At 37.1% G+C, this 18,652-nt stretch overlaps 1 protein-coding gene across 1 annotated transcript in view; it reads right to left on the bottom strand.

The window, feature by feature from the left end:
• Positions 1–5,885: 5,885 nt before the first annotated feature.
• DYNC1LI1 (dynein cytoplasmic 1 light intermediate chain 1) overlaps positions 5,886–18,652 on the bottom strand; it is a 37,652-nt gene continuing 24,885 nt past the window's right edge. The window contains exons 5-13 of the mRNA XM_058729633.1: positions 18,289–18,458; positions 17,207–17,300; positions 14,674–14,809; positions 13,684–13,795; positions 11,657–11,716; positions 11,349–11,393; positions 10,300–10,420; positions 9,192–9,347; positions 5,886–6,832 (exon numbers count right to left, since the gene is read on the bottom strand). Of these exons, the coding sequence (XP_058585616.1) occupies positions 6,720–6,832; positions 9,192–9,347; positions 10,300–10,420; positions 11,349–11,393; positions 11,657–11,716; positions 13,684–13,795; positions 14,674–14,809; positions 17,207–17,300; positions 18,289–18,458 (1,007 nt within the window). The 3' untranslated portion in view covers positions 5,886–6,719. The remainder of the gene's footprint in view (positions 6,833–9,191; positions 9,348–10,299; positions 10,421–11,348; positions 11,394–11,656; positions 11,717–13,683; positions 13,796–14,673; positions 14,810–17,206; positions 17,301–18,288; positions 18,459–18,652) is intronic.

The following is an 18,652-nucleotide window of genomic DNA, read 5'->3' as shown; positions in this document are numbered from 1 at the left end:
AAAATACATAATAAATTACACATAACCATTACATTAATAAAGGAATTTGAATAAGGTTTCTGGATAATATGACAAAGATGTAGTTCTATACACCAGCAACAAATAAAATGAAACTTTAAAAGGATGCCATTTACGATAGCATCGAAAAAATTCAGTGGAAAAAATAATGTACCAACAGGAGGTGCAAGAGGATACATTGAAAAATATATAAATATTGCTAGGAGAAATTGAAGGAAACCTTTATAAGTGGGAGGATATTTCTGTGTACAGTTTGGAAGATGTTTTAAAGATGACAGTTATCCCCAAATTGATCTATAAATTCAATGCAATGTCAATCAAAATGTAGGGTGTGTGTGTGGGGGGGGGGGGGCGGGGGCAATGGCCCAGTAAATGGAAATGCAAAGGGTCAAGGATAGCAAAAACAATCTTAAAGAGAAACAATACCGGAGGCCTTAGGTTACCAGATAAAGGACAGAAACTGAGACTGTAGTATCAGTACAGTCTAGGCAAACTGGCAAATAGAAGAGAACAGAATGCCCAGAAACAGAAGTATACATAGATGGACAGTTAAATTATGACCGGGGGGGGGGGGGGGGGCTACAGCAAAGTGAAGAAGGATGAGTCTCCCAACAATGGTACTGAATTGATTTAACACCCACAGTTTAAAAAAAAAAAAAAAAAAAAAAAAAAAAGAATCTTGTCCCCTACTTCATACCATGCGGAGAAATCAATCCTAGGATTGTAGAAAAGTAAAACAATGAATCTTTTAGAAAAAAAAAAATTATAGAATATCATCACCTTGAGGGTAGGCAAGAATTTCTTTAAAACAGATGATAAAAGCGATAGCCGTAAAGAAAAGCTGACAAATGGAATATTAAAATCAATAACTCCTACTCATCAAAAGATACCAGAGAGAGAAAAGGCAAACCACAAAATGAGAGAAGATATTTACAATATGTATCTGACAAGAACAAGCATCCTGAATATGTAAAGAATAAGTCAGTAAGAAAAAGTCAGATAGTTTCCCCCTCATCTTCCCCCCTACTCCCTCCCCCCGCAAAAAAAGAAAAAGAAAAAGGACAAGACTCTTAAGATTCTTAAAGAGGTACTTTACAAAAGAGGGTATCTATATGGCCAATAAACATAAAACATGCATTAGGTATCAAGGAAATACAATTAAAACCACCACGAGGTCCTACTGTATACTTGCCAGAATGTCTAAAATTAACAATAGACCACTATTTCTGTCTCAATGCATTTGCCTATTCTGGACATTTCATGCAAATGGAATCCTATATCGTGACATTTTGTGACTACCTTCTTTCCCTTAACAGTATGTTTTCAAGGTTTACCCATGTTGTATCATGTATCAATACTTCATTCCTTTTTATAGCTGAAAAATATCCCATTGTAGGCTATGCCACATTTTGTCTATCCATTTGTTGGTAGATGTTTGGGTTGTTTGCGCCATGTGGCTATTATGAGTAATGCTGCTGTAACCATTTGCATACAAGTTTCTGTGATGCAAATGTTCTCAGTCTGTGGGGTATGTATCTAGGAGGGGCATTGCTGGGTCATCAGGTAACTGTGTTTAATCTTAGGAGGAGCCACCACATTGTTTCCCAAAGTGGCTGCCGGTTTTACATTTTACATTCCCACCAGTGATGTATGGGTGTTCTGATTTCTCCACATCTTCGCCAACACTCATTTTTTGTTTTGGCTGTGAAGTGGTACCTCACTGTGGTTCTGATCCGCATTTCCTCACCTGCTAATAAGAATAAGCATCTTTTCTTGTGCTTGTCATTTGTGTATCTTTTTCAGAGAAATGTCTATTCAAATCCTTTGGGCATTTTCACATTAGGATACCGGTCTTACCATTAAGTTGTAAGAATTCTTTATGTAATGTGAATACTAGACTCTTTAGATATATATTTTGCAAATATTTTCTCCCAGGAATGGACTTTTTTTTTTTTTTTTTTTTGATATTTTATTTTTATGTAATCTCTACACCCACCGTGGGGCTTAAACTCTACTGACTGAGCCTGCCAGGCACCCCAGGAATGGAAATTCGTATAACCATTTTGGAAAAACTGTTTGGCATTATCTACTAAAGCTGAATATACACATAGCCCATGGACCCAGCAATCCACATCTACACATATACTCAGTAGAAATGAGAACTTATTTTCCACAAAGCACATTTGAGAGTGTTGGTAACAGCACAATTCACAATAGCAATTGAAAAATTAAAAGTCACCCAAACATCCTATAGGTAGGCCTAAATATGGTCCTACAAAGACGTCCATATCCTAATCCCTGGGACCTGTGAATGTTACCTTATTAGGCAAAGGGACTTTGCAGATGTGATTAGGATTTTGAGAGGGTGAAACCAGACTTCCAGTTTCCAAGCCAACAAGTAAGGAGTTTGAAAGTCATCTTTCCACCCTAACAAGCAAAATGCTGAACTGAAAATTCAACAACTCTTTTTAGATTTGTCAGAGAAGTGAGGTCCCAGGGCCAATCCTTGTCCCCCAAATTGGAAACTGGCAAGTGGACACAGAACAACTTGTTTAACTACAAACTCCCAAGCAGAAACCTCTGAGGGAGACAGTACTGGGGTAGGAAAGCCTGAACTATAGTTGACAAGCTGCTGGTGGCTCAGAGTAGACAATTCTGTGAACTAAAAATCCCTGGACTAGGGGAATCCCCCACTTTTGTGACTTTTACCTCCAGGAGTTCTATCAGGATCTCAAAGGGAAAAAATCAGAGAAAAACTCCCTGGTGTTCCCCATCCAGCCATCCAGTCCCACCTAAGGGGTAGGGGTTTGTGGGTGGAGATGGGGACTGAGAAGCACTTGTGAAGTTCACAGCCCAGGGGCACAGGCTCACTGAGACCTAATCATAGGACTACAGAATGCTTCCCCTCTCCCCAACATCTTACCACCACATTACTAAAGGTCTATTCACTGGACTTCTTTTTACCCAGTACATCATGTCCAGCTATCAACAGAAAATTACAAGGCATAGTAAAAGGCAAAAAGTAGTTTGAAGAGACAGAGCAAGTGTCAGAATCAGATTCAGATATGGCAGAGATGATGAATTATCAGGCCACAAATTAAAAAATGACTATGACTGGGGTGCCTGGGTGGCTCAGTCAGTTGAGCATCCGACTTAGGCTCAGGTCATGATCTCACAGTCTGTGAGTTTGAGCCCCATGTCGGGCTCTGTGCGGACAGCTCAGAGCCTGGAGCCTGCTTTGGATTCTGTGTCTCCCTCTCTGTCCCTCCCCTGCTCATGCTCTCTCTGTCAAAAATAAATAAACATTAAAAAAAATAAATAAATAAAAAAGAAAAACAATTATGATTAATATGCTAAGGGCCCTAACAAAAAAAATAGGCAACATGTAAGAATAGATGGGTAATATAAGCAGAAAGATGGAAATTATAAAAAATAACCAAAAAGAAATGATAGAGATTCAAACAAACAAACAACACAAACAAACAAACAGAAATGAAGAATGCTTTCCGTGGGCTAATTAGTTGACAGGACATGACTGAGGAAAGAATCTCTGAGTGACAGTATATGTTAAAAGAAACTTCTGAAATGAAAAAGCAATGCAACAAAAGGCCGGGGGGGGGGGGGGAGGGGGGAGGGGGGATGGAATAGAATATTCTAAAACTGTTAAGACTACAAAGATGTAACATATACATAATACAGAAGAAAGAACAAAATAAATCTTTGAAGCAGTAACGACTGAGAATTTCCCTCGAATTAATGTCAAGACACTAAACCACAGATCCAGAGAGTTCATAGAACACTAAGGATAAATCCCCAAAAAACTATGCCTAGGTGTATCAAACTGCACGACAAAAAATCTTGAAAGAAGCCAAAGGAAAAAAAAAATCTATGGAGAAGCAAAGATAAGAATTATATCCAGTTTCTCTTCAGAAACCAGGCTAGTAAGGAGAGTGAGTGAGGTGTTGAGGGAGCTTACATTGGATTGCTCAGGTGGGCCCAAGTTAATCACACGGATGCTGGCACGAGGGAGGTAGCAGGTTCAGGGCGAGAAGTGATGTGACGGAAGCACCGGGTTGAAGATGCCATGTCTTGAAGATGGAGAAGGGACCAGGAACCCAAGGAATGCAAGCAGCCTCTAGAAGCTAGAAAGGAAGGAAGAGATGCTCCTTGGAGCCTCCAAAAGAAACCAGCCCTGCCGACCCCTTAACTTCAGCCCAAGTAAGGCTGATTTTGGACTTCTGACCCCCAGAATGGTAAAATAATAAAACTGTAGTGTTTGAAGCAACTGAAATTTGGTAACTTGTTACAGCATCAATAGGAAACTGATATACCTCCATCAGTAGCATAATGGATAAATTGTAGCGTATTTGCATGGTGGAGTATTATGGTGCAATGAGAAGGGATAATTATTGCTACATGTATTTGATGTGTCACAGAACTAATACTGAAAGAAACCTTTCACAAAAAGAATATAAACTCTAAGATTCCATTTACATAAAGATTATAAATAAATAAAACTTATCTATGCCTGTGCAAGTTGGGATAGTGGTCACTTGGCAGGCAGGGGTATTAATGAGGGGCACACAGAAGAACACAGGAGCCACTAACATCTTTCTTGATTGTGGCGCTGATTAAGAGGTATTTCAAACCATATAACCTGAATTTGTACACTTTTCTGTACCGTATACCTCAATAAAAACTGCTTAAAAACAAAACAGAAACAATTAAGTAGTTTAAAAACAAATTTCCTTGCAAAAAATAGGGTCAAAAATTGGTTTAAGGTTTAAACAGGGCAAACACAAGGTTTTAGATTAGTTAAAACTGAATACCATATAAAATGAACACTGACAGTTATTTCAGCTGATGACTCAATTCCAAGGATATTCTAGTACACCTCCAATGTCACACAGAGAAAAATGAGTTGGTCTAGACATGCAAACACAGCAGACATGATGCACAGGCAGCAATTTTCTTTCTGTCATTAGTTTTACTTAAAGTACTAGTTCAGAAAAACTGGTCTTTATAACACCATGACTGCAGAACCCTTTCCAGACTAAAGATTCTATCAGAGGCATTTTTCATCTTCCATTTCCTCAAACAAAATGTTTTTACAAATTAGTTTTTCCGTGCCCATGAACAACCTAAGTTTTTCCCACCTTGAAACAAATCATTACCCTCTCATGTTATTTTAACACTTATATTCAACTATTAGGAGCCAAACACTATTTAAAAGTAAAGGTTTTAAACTCCTAACGAAAGGATTATGTTAGATAGTAGGGATATTGTTCTTAAACATTTTTGCTGAAAAAAAATCTTTGGAATATATATTTTAAAGTAATAATGAAGGCCAATATAAGGGCAGTAGCCATTTTTTCCCAGTTATCTGTAATGATTCAGTAAGTTAAATGTACGTATGTTCTTTAGGCGAACTTCAGTAAGAAGTCAAATTGTTCTTATGAAGGTTCTACAACAAGCATTTAAAAACAGTATTGAAAATTCAGGTGGAACTACTAACAACAGGTGTTCTCACCTATAAGAGAGGAGCTATGTGTTAGTGCATTCGCCAAACTTTTAAACAGCTTCTGCCCAATAAATAATGATAAAAGGCTATATTTTTATCTACCAGAAATGCTGACATAAGATTCTGTAGTTCAAGACATGCTTGTGGGGAAGACGTGTTGATCAAGGTAAACTCCCAACTTAAGGAAACTTAAGGAATCTTACGTATTCACTTGTCTCTTACAAAGATCAGAATGCTTAATAACCCTATAAAGTCAAATACCTTAAAATACTAATGAATCTTATTCATGGTCTGATAAATACAAATTATATATATAAGAGAATGCAACAAGTTATTTGAACCTGAATGCAGAGAATAAATACTTTATTAACTGATTACAGTTGAAAGTCACAAACAAAAAAGGGGTATATTAAGGCAGAGCCATATATATATCTATATCTATATATCAATACAGATATAGACAAACAAATCCAAAGACTGTTACCTCTTTACATTTTAATAACCTCTGCATTTTTCTTTTATGCATTTAGGCAGTGTGCTTTCTTTCTTCTCAGTTAAAGAATGAATCTTGGCCAATATTTTAAAATTCCATTTTGATGACAACTTACAGGATCATGGATCGAAACAATGACTAGTGTATAAAATGCTATCTGATAGTTTTCTCAGCATATTCCATGTGTGGTGGTATATTTACGTTGGTGTGGAAAATCTGACAATTGATCATTTTCTCTTTTCCAGCAAAACTAATAAATAATTTTTCAAATGACTTTAATAGTCTTAACTAAAATAAGTTTGGACTTCCAAGTCAGTCAAATGCCCAAAGCATATTATTTTCTGCCTTTTCCTAAACCCTCCCATGTTTTAAATAGCCTTTAGAGTATGATCACGTGGCTGCATTTCAGATCTATAAATTTTGAGTTTTTCAAAATCCAAAATTATTTCCTTATGCAAAGTGGCAATGCAAACAGCAATCCTACATAATGTAGAATAATTTTTCTTCCGTATAGCTTCCTTTTATAAAAAACGGGCAACCACAAATAAAAATTAAAAAAAAAAAAAAAAAAGAAATTTAGTCCATCTGAAAAAGCACTCCAGTTCCCTAATTCCACTTTTGAAGGAGAAGGCAGAGGCAAGTTTACATTATCCCAGAAAACTGAATAAATGGCTTTATTTGGTATCTTCAAGAAGCTTCTCCTTCCGTAGGAGATGTAGGTGTTGTAGGGGAAACCGTAACTGGTTTGCGTGCAATTCTGTCTAGTTCCGCATGAACATCTGATAGGACAGGCTTCTGGCCTACATTGAAGGACAAGAAACAAGATTTAGATAGAAGTCAAAGTATCTTTTACACCAATATTTCTTCATTTAAAAACTGCCAATGGTTTCATTAACTTTACCCAGCATGCTAAGTTATATAAACATCTTTAATTTAAAAATAAATCCCCTCAAAAAAAAATCACCTCATTTTATTTATTAAAAAAAAAATTTTTTTAAGTTTATTTACTTACTTTGAGAGAGAGAGAGAGAGAGAGAGAGAGAGAGAGAGAGGCAAAGAGAGGATCCCAAGCAGGTATGTGGGTTTGAGCCTCATGTCAGGCTATGTGCTGATGTGTAGGGCCTGCTTGAGATTCTCTCTCTCTCTGCCCCTCCCCTGCTCATGATCTCTGTGTCTGTCTGGCTCTCTCTCAAAATAAACTAAAAAAAAAAAAAAAAAAAAAAAAAAAAAGATGCTTAACTGACGGAGTCACCTAGGCACCCCTAAATCCCCTCATTTTAAATTATAGGGTCTGTTACCAAATGCAAATAAAACTAGTACCTATCATTTAATTTCATAAAAACGTCTTTTAAAAAGGCACAGGGCAATAAGAACAGTAAAACAGAAAACAGCAACAAAATTTTGGAATGTAGAAAGAAGATGAATGAGTGGTAACTAAATCAGCAGTCTTGAGAAAGCTTAATCTTTTTACATTGGCAGTGGGAAAAGCCAAGAAGAAATTCAGTTTATACCCAGAAACCTGTAAAAGGTTCCAAAAAATGGTAGCTGTACAATGGTATTTGTGGAAAGGATGGCAAGATGGGATTAAAAAGGAGAACGGGTTAAAAAGTCTTTTTTTTTTTTAAATGTTTCTTTTGAGAGAGAGAGAGAAAGAGCACACATGCAGGGGAGAGGCAGAGAGCAAGGGACAGAGAGAATCCCAAGCAGGCCCTGTACCATAAGCCAGGAGCTGGATGTGGGGGCTCCATCTCACAAACCACCAGATCATGACCTGAGCTGAAATCAAGAGTTGGTTGCTTAACTGACTAAGCCACCCAGGTGCCCCTAAAAAGTGTTTAAAGAGCAGTTACACAAGCAACAAAAGAAAAATAAACTGGACTTCATCAAAATTAAAAACTTTTGTGCTTCAGAGGACACCACACCACTGAGGAGTGAAAGAACAACCAACACGATGGGAGAAAAATTTTGCAAACCCTATACCTGGTAAGGGTCTAGTAAACACGATATAAAAACAGCACTTAAAACTCAAATATAAAAAGACAAATAACCCAAGTTAAAAATGGGCAAAGGATTTGCATAGACATTTCTCCAAAGAACTACAAATGGTCAATAAACACATGAAAAGATTCTCAACATCATTCTCCATTAAGGATACGCAAATCAAAACTACAATGAGATAGGACTTCACAGCCACTAGGATGGCTCTAATCAAAAAGATGGACAATAACGAATGTTGTAGAGGATGTGGAGAAATTAGGACCCTCATTTCCCACTGCTGGAAATATAAAATGGTGCAGCGTTTTGCAAAAACACTTTGGCAGTTCTTCAAAAACTTAAATGTAGAATTACCATATGACCCAATAATTCTACTTCCAGATATATTCCCAAGAGAGATGAAAACATATGTCATTTGTCAAACATGTGCCAAAAACCCATGTTCACAGTAGTACTATTTATAATGGCGAAAAATTGGGGCGCCTGGATGGCTCAGTCGGTTAAGCGTCCGACTTCAGCTCAGGTCATGACCTCGCGGACCGTGAGTTCGAGCCCCACGTCAGGCTCGGTGCTGACAGCTTGGAGCCTGGAGGCTGTTTCAGATCCTGTATCTCCCTCTCTCTCTGACCCTCCCCCGTTCATGTTCTGTCTCTCTCTGTCTCAAAAATAAATAAACGTTAAAAAAAAAAATTTATAATGGCCAAAAATGGAAACAATCTAATGTCCATCAACTGACGAGTGGACACATAAAATGCGGCATATCCATACAATGGAATTTTATTCAGTAATAAAAAGAAACGCGATAATGATACCTGCTACAATATGGATGGACTTGGAACACGTTACTGAAAACATTAAACAAGGCACGTACTGTATGATTCCATTTATATGAAATCTCCAGATAGGCAAACCCACAGATACAGAAAGCAGATCAGTGGTTGCCTAGGACTGGGGATGTTGAGAGAAAAAAGAAGTTACTGCAAAAAGGCAGGAGGTTTCTTTTTCGGGAGATTAAAATGTTTTAAAATTAGATTATGATGATGGTTTGCACAACTCTGTAAATATAACTACTGAATTGGACACTTCAAAGGAGTTAATCTCATGGTATATAGTTATATCTCAATAAAGCTATTAAAGAAAAATAAAAGGTCTAGGTAAGTATACCTGATTTTTTGGCGGATGGTGGTAAACCACTGCTTCCACCTCCAGCCCCACCTCCAGGGCTACCACCGCCAACACCAGGGCCTCCCGGAGAACCAGTCTTTTTACTCAGCAAACTATTGAAGAAATTTGCCAGGACACCTTCACTTGTAGCTCCAGCTATAAAAAACACAAACCAAAACACTTTCACTCAAAACATTAGATTCTTCTATAAATTTTTATCATAGTAATCACACACAGAAAGCAATGAATACTTAAATGTGTTCCAAATTCAAGTCTAGTTTGTTCTTTTGAGCCTGGATAACTTATCTCTAATCCATTTCCATAAAAACAAAATATGAGTAAATTTTAAGAGTATAAGGTAATGATGAAAAATTAGAACATTATTTAAAAAAGAAAACAACCAACAACATTTAAAACAGATGTTAGATGCTACTATACCTCCCTTTTGAAACCGGTTCTTTCAAAGTGTAACTGTTGAGAAATATTTGCCTCAAGTGTTACAAAAAGCTACTTAATCCTGTATGAAAACCAGTAGAAGTTCCAAGAGATAAGTGAGTACAGGATAACAAGAAATAATTCACAGGAGAGAAATACAAATAGAAAAGAAATACTAGGGAAAAAGGTCTTACTAGTATTTAAAGAATGCTGATTAGGTTGTGGCAAAACTGCAACACTCAATGTTGATGATATGTAAATAAGCCATTTGAAAAACATTACCAAAGGCACAAAAATGTACAAACTCTGACCTGCTAATCCCACTTATGGCAATTATTTCTATTGAAATAACTTTCATGTATATAGTTTTTTCTTTATGTCGATTGCAAATAACCTATTAACTAACATACGGATTTCTTTGATGACCTATCATAGGAGAAGGATTAAATGTAACACAAAACTTTCATACAGCTTACCTCATAGATTGGATATATTAAGGCTACACTATAAAATAAACGGTTTGCAGTCTGAATGACTATGAGATTATACAACAAACATTAGAAGCTACTGCACAAAAATGAAAATAGTTACGGAAAAGGTAGGAATCTAGGTAGATTTTTTTTTAGTGTAAAATACACTGTGCTGTTTTCTCCAACAAAAGAGAGAAATGTACCTTTCATGTTTGGATCAATTTTTTTTGACCCAGCAGGGATGGGCGACACGCTGGCAACATTGGACGACACAGATCGATTTGGTGTTCGAGGGGAGCCTCCTGGGACTCTTGGTGAGGCATCCTATGTAAAAATTAGGAAAGCTGTAATTCTAAAAACCTGAAACTTCCAACTTCACAAAAGTTATTAGAAAATGAAATTACTTTTTAACTGTCCCCCATCTGCACTACTGTACTTTTACACGGCAAGCCACTGCCAAAAATGTTTAGTAATTGTGTCCTCAGGATCAGAAAATACCAGAGACCTACCACATTTTAGAATACAGATTCCCCTTCCATGCAAAAAGAATGTATTCAATAATGGGGTGTGGTTATGAGTATAAGCTTGGGAGTCAGATCTGGATTCCAGTCTGGACTTGCAAGCTACCAGCTGGAAAATCTCAGGTAAGCTGTAACATCCTCCAAAGCCTCCATTTCCCCACCTGCAAGACGGGGCTGGCAGTACCTGCCTCACAGGGCGGTGGTGACAATTTATAAAATAACACATAGAAAGGGTTCCACACTCAGTAACTGGTGCATGACAACACCGCAAAATACTTCTTTATGATTTAAATATTCTAAGAAGGAGTGCAGTTTATCCTTTAGAATTTCACAAATTCTAGGAGAATTCTTAACTCAAGTTTATATCAAAGCACACCCATATGAGGGGCGCCTGGGTGGCTCAGTCGGTTAAGTGTCCGACTTCAGCTCAGGTCACGATCTCGCGATCTCGCAGTTCGTGAGTTCGAGCCCCGCATCAGGCTCTGGGCTGATGGCTCGGAGCCTGGAGCCTGCTTCCGATTCTGTGTCTCCCTCTCTCTCTGCTCCTCCCCCGTTCATGCTCTGTCTCTCTCTCTGTCTCAAAAATAAATAAACGTCAAAAAAAAATTAAAAAAAAAAAAAAAAAGCACACCCATATGAGACATGTATACGATTAAGGAAAAAAAAAAAAAAAAAGCCAAACCAAGAATGTACTGCACTTTAGTAATTTTGTCCAAATCTGTAATACTGACCACAGGCCTTCCAGCTGCAGTTGGTGGTTGCTTTGCTAAAAGGGACTAAAAAACACAAAAGAGTTCTAGGTTAGGCATTCAGCATGTATTACTGTATTTAAAAAAAAAAAAAAAAATGTATATATATATATATATATATATATATATATATATATACACACACACACACGCACATATATACACACACACACATATATATATACACATATACACACACACACACACACACACACACACACACACACATATAATGAACAGTTTACCCATTAACCATACTAAATCTACTTCTGATGTAATTTCATACCTACCTGTAGCTTCATAAGAAACACTTGGTCATCTTCTGCCACAATTTCCTTCTCATGTACAAACTGAAATGAGCAATGCATAAATGAGCAAGTCTAACATATTATGCTAAAACCGTTAATCACATACTCTCTAGATTAGACTAATTTTTAAAAAAAATTCAGTATAAACGTTACCTACATTTACACGAGTGAGCTGCCCTGCCCCAGCCCCTACAGTGCAGCTGGCCAGTAACTACCTGCAACAGTAAGAATGTTCCTGTCTCTGTGCTGTCCAATGTAGCCTCCAGTTACCTGTAGCTACTGAGCACTTCAAATGTGGCTGTGGTGGAGGTACTGAAATTCTAATTTTATTTAGTTTCACTTAATATGTATTTAAAGGCCATACGTGACTAGTAGCTACTGTAGCAGGACAGCACAACCTTAGAGTCATAGGTATGTTAATCATGCTTATAAAATATGCTAACCAACAGTTTGGTGTTTTAAGAGGGTCACTAATATCCCAGTTGAGTGAAAAGCAACTTGCCCCTGGTTTCTCTGAAACAAAAACATAATGACTTTTCTACCTGCTGAATAATTGGGCAAAAAGCAGCACAAGTATCTCCTGCCTTCTACTATTTCTATACAATGCATACCATGGTCTATTTTCCACCCAGCAGTCAGAGTGATCCTTTCAAAAGGTTAAGCAGATTACATCACTCCTCTGCTCAACCCCCACCTCCGATCGCATCCCACTCAGAATGAAATCCAAAGTCCTGACTCCAGCCAAATGAGAAGACCCTACAAGATCCTAACACTGCTTCCCACCTCCTACCACTCTGGCCCTCCTCTTCACTCTTTTCCAGCCTCTCTGCCCTCCTCACCCATCCTGCCTTGAGGCACGTGCACTTTCTGCTTCCTTTGTACACAGCATTCTCCCCTCTTATCAGAGACATTCCCTAAACTTCCCACGACAGCTCGCTTCCCCACCCCACTGCTCTCACTCCCTCTCCCCCTACTTGGCTTTACTGCCACAGGACTTATCAGCACTTGAGAACTGACAGGTGCATGGATTTACTATCGCATGCCATTTGGCACCTCGTACCTCAACAGTGGCTCAGTAAATATTTGTGGGGTGAATAAAAACAACTTACAGCACAATTCTGTTGGTCAAAGAGAGAATGGGAAAAACCGTTGCTTTTTTCCCCCACCTTGATGTGGGCATTTCTTTTAATAGACATTCAAACCAAATACCATGCCAATTGATTTTTCATTTATCATTACTTTTCTTATTTCTAGTTACCCACAAAGAGAAGACAGATACTCAATAGCAATACTTGGACTTTTAAGAAAGAATCTCATTATATATTAAATCAAAATTATTTTTCCTGAAGCATGTCCAAGTAAGTCACTGAGAAATACTGTAAGTAAACACTCGTTTTTATACAACTTTCCAGAAACACCTGTAATATCTAAGTATAGAACATCACATATTGCTTCACATGAAATCAAAATATGTGAAAGAAAGTACTTTCTGGAAGCAGATTTAATAGTCATACAAATGACATGTAACAGTTAAGACTAAGCCAGAAACTCCTGGACAGTTGTGGGCTAGCACAGGTAACTAATGGCTACAGAGAAGATCCCATAACTGCCTCACCAAATAGAAGCTAATAAAGTTATCCTACCAATGTTTGCTCGACTCCTGGCTGAGTTCTAGGTTGGAGGCTCACAGCATCAACCTATTCAAACTTTTCAAGATCCATATACTCACTACTCACACCAATCCATGATTTCCATTAGAATGTGGAATCTGCACTAGTATTTTTAATATGCCAAAGGCTCAGTAAGAATTCTGTAACTGAATAGCTGATTTATGTTTTGATAACACAGATCTTTATTTTGAACTGAACATTAGAAACACCCACATTATACTTAGAAACCCTCTTGATAGGAAAGGACCCCCTTATCTTTCTATCTATAATCTTAAAATTATGGACTCCCCCCTTTGGTTTAAAAGGCTAAATATTGAGACTTTATACTAAAACTGTTACCTTTCGGACAGGTGGTTTGGTTATAATGTCTTCAAAATTATCTTCCGCTTTCAATGTTTGAAAATTTTCATGTAATATTCCTATTTTCTTATCGTTATCCCACCCTGCTGGGCTGGAAAGAAATGCACATGACAAATCTCAAGCATGCACATATATATATACATATATAGTCATTCATTAAATCCATGATTATATTAAAGGGAACAAATCTGACCAATTATGAAAAATTAATCGGCTTTTTTATTGTCATGCTCAAGCTACAGTTTACTACTTTTTACCTAAAAAGGTTCTCCACCTTCCTGATTTTATTTATTTATTTATTTATTTATTTTTATTAAAAAAAATTTTTTTTTTTAACGTTTTATTTATTTTTGAGACAGAGAGAGACAGAGCATGAACGGGGGAGGGGCAGAGAGAGAGGGAGACACAGAATCGGAAGCAGGCTCCAGGCTCTGAGCCATCAGCCTAGAGCCTGACGCGGGGCTCAAACTCACGGACCGCGAGATCGTGACCTGAGCTGAAGTCGGCCGCTTAACCGACTGAGCCACCCAGGCGCCCCTCCACCTTCCTGATTTTAAAAATGCAGTTTTGTTGCTGTTTTGTTTTTTTTTTTTGGGGGGGGGGGTCTGCTTAATTATTATTCTCTCTCAATGTATTCACAGAACTTTTTAAAAGCATGTCTAGATTATATACTGGCTCCTTTATTTATCAAAACCAATCAAAGAGTAAGTAAGTATATTGACATATGCACTCAACAGTTTAGCTATATGTAATAGCAAGGCCTTCGGAAAAGACTCAGGCCAGCAGTAATTCTCAAAGGCAAAGATAAATAGATCAAGATGGGTTATAAATAAAACAATCTAGGAACAAATTCTCATCTACTCATCATGGAAAGGTCTATTGGTTTCACCTCAAAACTGAAAACGCGGATTCACCATCAAATTGCAGCAATAATACACGATAAAATAATACATTTGAAAGTATACTTACATAAATACTGCATCTTTTTCCACAACAACAGCAGGAATCTTATAGGGAAATCCATACAGTTTCTGAACGATATATTTATATACTAAGTCTATATTTTTGTTTTCTTTCACTGAAGTGTAAATAAGTGCTGCACCATCTGAATAATACCATTAAAGAAACTTTTGGACAAACTCCATCCATCAACAGGTGCCATAAAATTCTGTGTTCTCAGCTGAACATTTGCATTTATATGCATATTAGTTTCAAAAATAACTCCCAGAGATACATTATACGGTACTCAAGAATTTCAAAAGTATAAAAAAAAAAAAAATTCCTAAAGTGTAAAATACATACAGACTAAAATGCAAATAAAACAATCTTTACACAATCGACTTGATTTAGGGGGGCAAAAATCTCCTTAGGCCAAGAAAGGAAAGGTAAATTGGTTAATATTGACATTACTACTATCTCTGCATTTAAAGCAAGAGAAGAGGTATTGGTTTTGTTTTTAACCTTCCTAAACTTCATGAAGGATGGATATTACTTATCAATGACTGTTTGGCTTGCATTTTTCAAAAAGATGGTTTGTGCTAGTGTGTCTTATGGTTTTCACTAGTCCCGGGAATTAGGACTTTAGGGACAAAGTTCAGGAGACCTACTAAGGAGAAAAGACGAACCAATAGGTACCACCAAGAAACTTTCAGGAATGACTCAAGGAAAACAGATTTCATGACCAAAATTTGAGGTAATACAACCTCACGAGGATGTATTAATCAAAGCAGACCCTAACTTCGACCTTTTATCCAAATGATACAGTAGATCCAAAGATCAAGAAAGGCCTGTGGAAAAGGGGGTAATGTGACTACTGACAGATGATATGGTTAGAGTGGCCATCAGAAATTCTACGGCCACAGCTAAGGACCATGCTCTAACACCGGCCACTGTGTCCCAAGAGAGATGATAACTTAGACCAAGAGGAGATGCTGGGAACAGTTGAACTTCTACTTCTGAACTGGAAGACTCGTATTTTCTAGTGCATGAACCGAAGGTTATGAATCTAATAGTACTGCTAAAAATGACTTGTCATAAAATTTGGTAGAAACAAACATCCTAACCTTAAGTAAAAGCTTAACTGTGTGAACTTTTCATTAATGATCTCTCACGAGAACCGATTTATGAATGCAAAAATTTGCATTGCAATTAACATTTAAAAAAATTAAAATGATTTTGAACTGTTGCCTTCACGCGTGCATACACATGCACCTCACTATCTTGAAGTGATTTCTCACAGTTTGAATTTTTTAATTTTAAAATTTTTATTATTTATTTGTTTTTTTAATGTTTGTTTTTGAGAGAGAGACAGAGCATGAGCAGGGGAGGGGCAGAGAGAGAGAGAGAGAGAGAGACAGAGAGAGAGAGAGAGACACACACACACAGCATCCGAAGCAGGCTCCAGGCTCTAAGCTGTCAGCACAGAGCCCAATGCAGGGCTTGAACCCAGAAACTATGAGATCATGACCTGAGCCAAAGTCCGATGCTCAACTGACTGAGCCACCCAGTGCTTCTTTTTTTTTTTTTTAAATCAACGGGCTCTACTAAAGGTCTGTGATTATTTAGTGGACGGTTTCCTTCCTGATTACATACCTGCATGTATATTTTCAAGAACAGCATTAAATAAACGTTTAAAGAGACTACGACTTCTTAAATTTGCTAATCTTCAGTAACGAAGTTTTTAAAAGACTCTTTATGTAAACAAATGCCCTTTCATTCAACCCAAGTCAACCATTATGTGACAGGAGAAAAGAAAGGGCCGCGGAGAGACAAAGGACTGAGGGGAAAGTGCCAGTGTCAAGTGACCTTACAGCTCTCCTCAGTGCACGCAAGCTGTGACCACGGTTTCAATAGCAAATTCTCCTAAAAGCATTCGTGTACAACCCTCATTTTACCCTTCTTTTGCTGGTGTCTGTTATTCAGTGGCTCCTCTAATCCTTGCAACCTAGACAAGATTCCTTACAGGTTTCCTAACCTTGTGATTATCAAAATCTCCCAGAAAGCTTTTTAAAAGTACAGATTGTTCAGCCTCACCCTGAAATGTCCCAATTCAGCAAGCCTTAGCTGGCACGGCTAGATTTAGAAACCACTGCTTTAGACTATGTGTGGAGATGGTAACACACTGAACATACTAAAAATGAGAACACACAAACCTGAATATTGATCTTGCCCCACCGCCACTCCCGATAAATGAATCTTGCTTTGTAATCAGAATGTTTTCAATGCCAGTTCATTAGAATTTTCCACAAAAGACTAATAGTTATTTTTCTTAAGCGCAGTACTTTAAAACACAGCAAACCAAAGTTAATAGATTTCAGCACTTGCTTTTATAGCTCAAAATACCCAGATATAAATGATTTGGGAGCTAAAATGAAATTCCTAACCAGAGCAGGAGGAAAAAAGCTTATGGAATTTCTGAAGTCCATCAATTTAATTCCCTTAACTGAAATAAGCAAACAAACAGGAAAGGTACACTGCACCAATCAATGTAGTAAAAGGATACACTGTAAACAAAACTTCCGGATATGTGACTGAATAAAATCAAAATGTTCATCTCTGTAGTCATGTTCTTTCTCCAATACACTAATGGCATCACACTGTGGAGAAAATAATTAAAAGAAAAAAAACCCCAATAATAACAGCATTAACTTTAAATAATCAAAGTTAAATATAATGATTTAGATAGTTCAGTTTTGGGTGGGGGAATATCACAAAACTATCACACTGATAAGGTGACCATCAAAATATCAGAACATCAATTACTCCTGTCTAAGATTCTTTCAGGTGGAGATAAGACTAAGGAATCATTTTATTTCTTTAAAAAGTATTAACGTCCATGGTGTATTGAATGTGGCAAAAATACCAAAGAGAAAGTTTTAGTACATAGAGAATGAAGACTCACAGGACCCACAAATGGATGCTCATAATTGCTGACTCAACCATTTATGACCTAAACGAAGTTTTTAAGATCGAAAATCTATTCTAGTTCTATAAAACACTCTTTATAGCCAGGGAGTCTGTACATTTCCCTATTTCCCTCTTTGATTTATTATAAAGTGTATACAGTGACAGAACCAGTTAACAGAATTTTGATAATAGCAATCCTATCACAACCTCTTTAGTAAATAAATAAAAAACCCTCGATAACTGCATATCAACTTTACATAATGAGTGGTGGTAGACACTGAAGTTGATTTTCAGTACGTAATCTTCTGATATTAGGATACCAGTGTATCACAATTTACTGCGGCAAAATACATTTTATAAAAATTAATACTGAAGTTATCATCTTACCTGTATTATTTCTACTCAACTTACTGTACAACGAAGTCTAATTGAAATTAAGAATATGAAATTCAATCACAAGCAGAATATGTGAAGTAACATTTTCTTTCAAAGGCACTATGATTAAGATCACAAAATCAACATGTGATTATCATTCCATATTTTAAACTATTATTTCTATTTGTTAAGAAAAGTCATCTAGGAAAGCTAATGTGCCAACTCCAAAAGAAGGCTGGAAAACAAAATGGTTGCTCATCCACGGTTAACAGCAGTAGTAGAATCTCTAGGAAGGAAGCTAACCTTTGTGCAAACTACTAGTACTGGGATGCCCAAGTTATGTGTAAGTGTGTCCGCACCCAGAGGTAAAACCACACTGTCGTCTTTATCTTCCTGTGACCCGGTATTTCTTCTCTGAGGAGAGGCTGGAAAATCTTCTCCCGGCTCTACATATTCTTGGAAGTCTCTAATCACTGAAAATCAAAGTAAATAATTTAATACATGGTTCAGAAATTGCTTTATTTCAGCAGGTAGCTTTTTCTGCCATAATCTAAATACGTATTTCATGAGAGTTTGTATTTAGTGTTACGTAAGAGAAGATACAAGAAGGGTTTGAGAAATCTGTTTCAAAGACAGAACAGAAACACCAGACTCACGTTAATTATGA

The sequence above is a fragment of the Neofelis nebulosa genome, chromosome 5 (assembly GCF_028018385.1).
Source record: "Neofelis nebulosa isolate mNeoNeb1 chromosome 5, mNeoNeb1.pri, whole genome shotgun sequence".
NCBI lineage: Eukaryota > Metazoa > Chordata > Mammalia > Carnivora > Felidae > Neofelis > Neofelis nebulosa.
Note: the sequence above shows the minus strand (reverse complement) of the source record. Positions and strands in the feature narration are given on the sequence as shown.